At 25.2% G+C, this 1,614-nt stretch overlaps 1 protein-coding gene across 1 annotated transcript in view; it reads left to right on the forward strand.

Moving 5' to 3' along the window:
• The first annotated feature begins 474 nt into the window (after nucleotides 1-474).
• The window catches only part of LOC103308686, a 2,161-nt gene continuing 1,021 nt past the window's right edge, over nucleotides 475-1,614 (forward strand). The window contains exons 1-2 of the mRNA XM_008182491.1: nucleotides 475-762; nucleotides 898-1,023. Coding sequence (XP_008180713.1) covers nucleotides 475-762; nucleotides 898-1,023 — 414 coding nt within the window. The remainder of the gene's footprint in view (nucleotides 763-897; nucleotides 1,024-1,614) is intronic.

Here is a 1,614-nt window from a genome sequence, read left to right on the forward strand (position 1 = left end):
CCTATATTGTGTAAACATATTGTAATAAAACATATATAATTAATATACATCCATAATACCCAAAAATAAAACATACCAGACGGCACTACGTCAGTCCAGAATAACATAAAAATAACTCAAAATAATATGATTGTACAAAAATTACGTATTAATATTATTATCATTGGTTATAAAATGTACAATAATAGACATAGTATTTATTAATTATTATCAACGATTTTATAAACATAATAAATGGTAGGAGTATCTAGTATCTAGTAGAGTAGTAGACCTATTGGATCACGTCAACAAACAGCAAGGAGCTGAAATATTATTATAGTCATTAGTCGTAAAACTACCTCGTGAATCGTGCGACATATTATAATATTTATTATGTTATATATTGGAAGTCGACTCACCATAGTACCGTACGCGTGTTTTTACTAAAGTTTAATAATTGAATTTAGTCAAATCTGTGATCAAGTATTTTTTACTATGCGGAGATTTTTAATATTGACTACTGATAAAAATGACGCAAGTCGGTTGAAAAAACAACGTCTTCAAGAGGAAGAAGAAGACGATCCTGGTAAAAATAATAATATTCAAGAAAAAGATCTACCTAAGTTATCTGAAGAACCTTTGATTAAATCATACTTATTAGATGGTCAATTTTTTACTGTTGTTAGAGAAGATGGATTAAAATTGACTGCACAATGTAAAAATTGTCCCAAAATCATTCAAGGACAAAAATTGTCCACAGGAAACTTCTTAAGTCACTTAAAAGTAACTACCTAATAATTAAGTATAGTAGTATACATTGTACTATTATACTCGTATAATTTTAATTTTGTATGCAATAATTGCAATAATTAATAGTATACCAAACGAAAATAAATATTTGTGATTTTAAATTTTTAGTATAAACATAAAACATTGATTCCGAAAGTTGAAGAGGCTCGAAAACGTGCAAAGAAATCAATGGTAACATCTATAACGCATGCAGAATTACAGGGAAAACGATCTACTAAATTATCAAAACAACAGGTAAATTGTATAATTAAATCTAGTTATTACTTATTAGTTATTATAAACTAAAATAATTGCCAAATATTTATACATAATACAAGTATTTTTGCTTTAAATTATTAATTTTGGGAATATATTAAGAGAGTTGTTTTTGTATAGCATACAAGTTAAATAATTGATTTATTTAGTAAAAACTTTACTGGACAGATAAATTATGTTAAAATAGTTGTGACAGTTTATTTTCTTAATCTGCAACTGTTCACTTGTGTTAAAATATAGTACATACCTATATAATATGTTAATATACAGTGTAAAGGGTTTGGCGTCTAGTTATTACTTATTAGTTATTATAAACTAAAATAATTGCCAAATATTTATACATAATACAAGTATTTTTGCTTTAAATTATTAATTTTGGGAATATATTAAGAGAGTTGTTTTTGTATAGCATACAAGTTAAATAATTGATTTATTTAGTAAAAACTTTACTGGACAGATAAATTATGTTAAAATAGTTTTGACAGTTTATTTTCTTAATCTGCAACTGTTCACTTGTGTTAAAATATAGTACATACCTATATAATATGTTAATATACAGTGTAAAGAGTT

The sequence above is a fragment of the Acyrthosiphon pisum genome, chromosome X, assembly GCF_005508785.2.
Source record: "Acyrthosiphon pisum isolate AL4f chromosome X, pea_aphid_22Mar2018_4r6ur, whole genome shotgun sequence".
NCBI lineage: Eukaryota > Metazoa > Arthropoda > Insecta > Hemiptera > Aphididae > Acyrthosiphon > Acyrthosiphon pisum.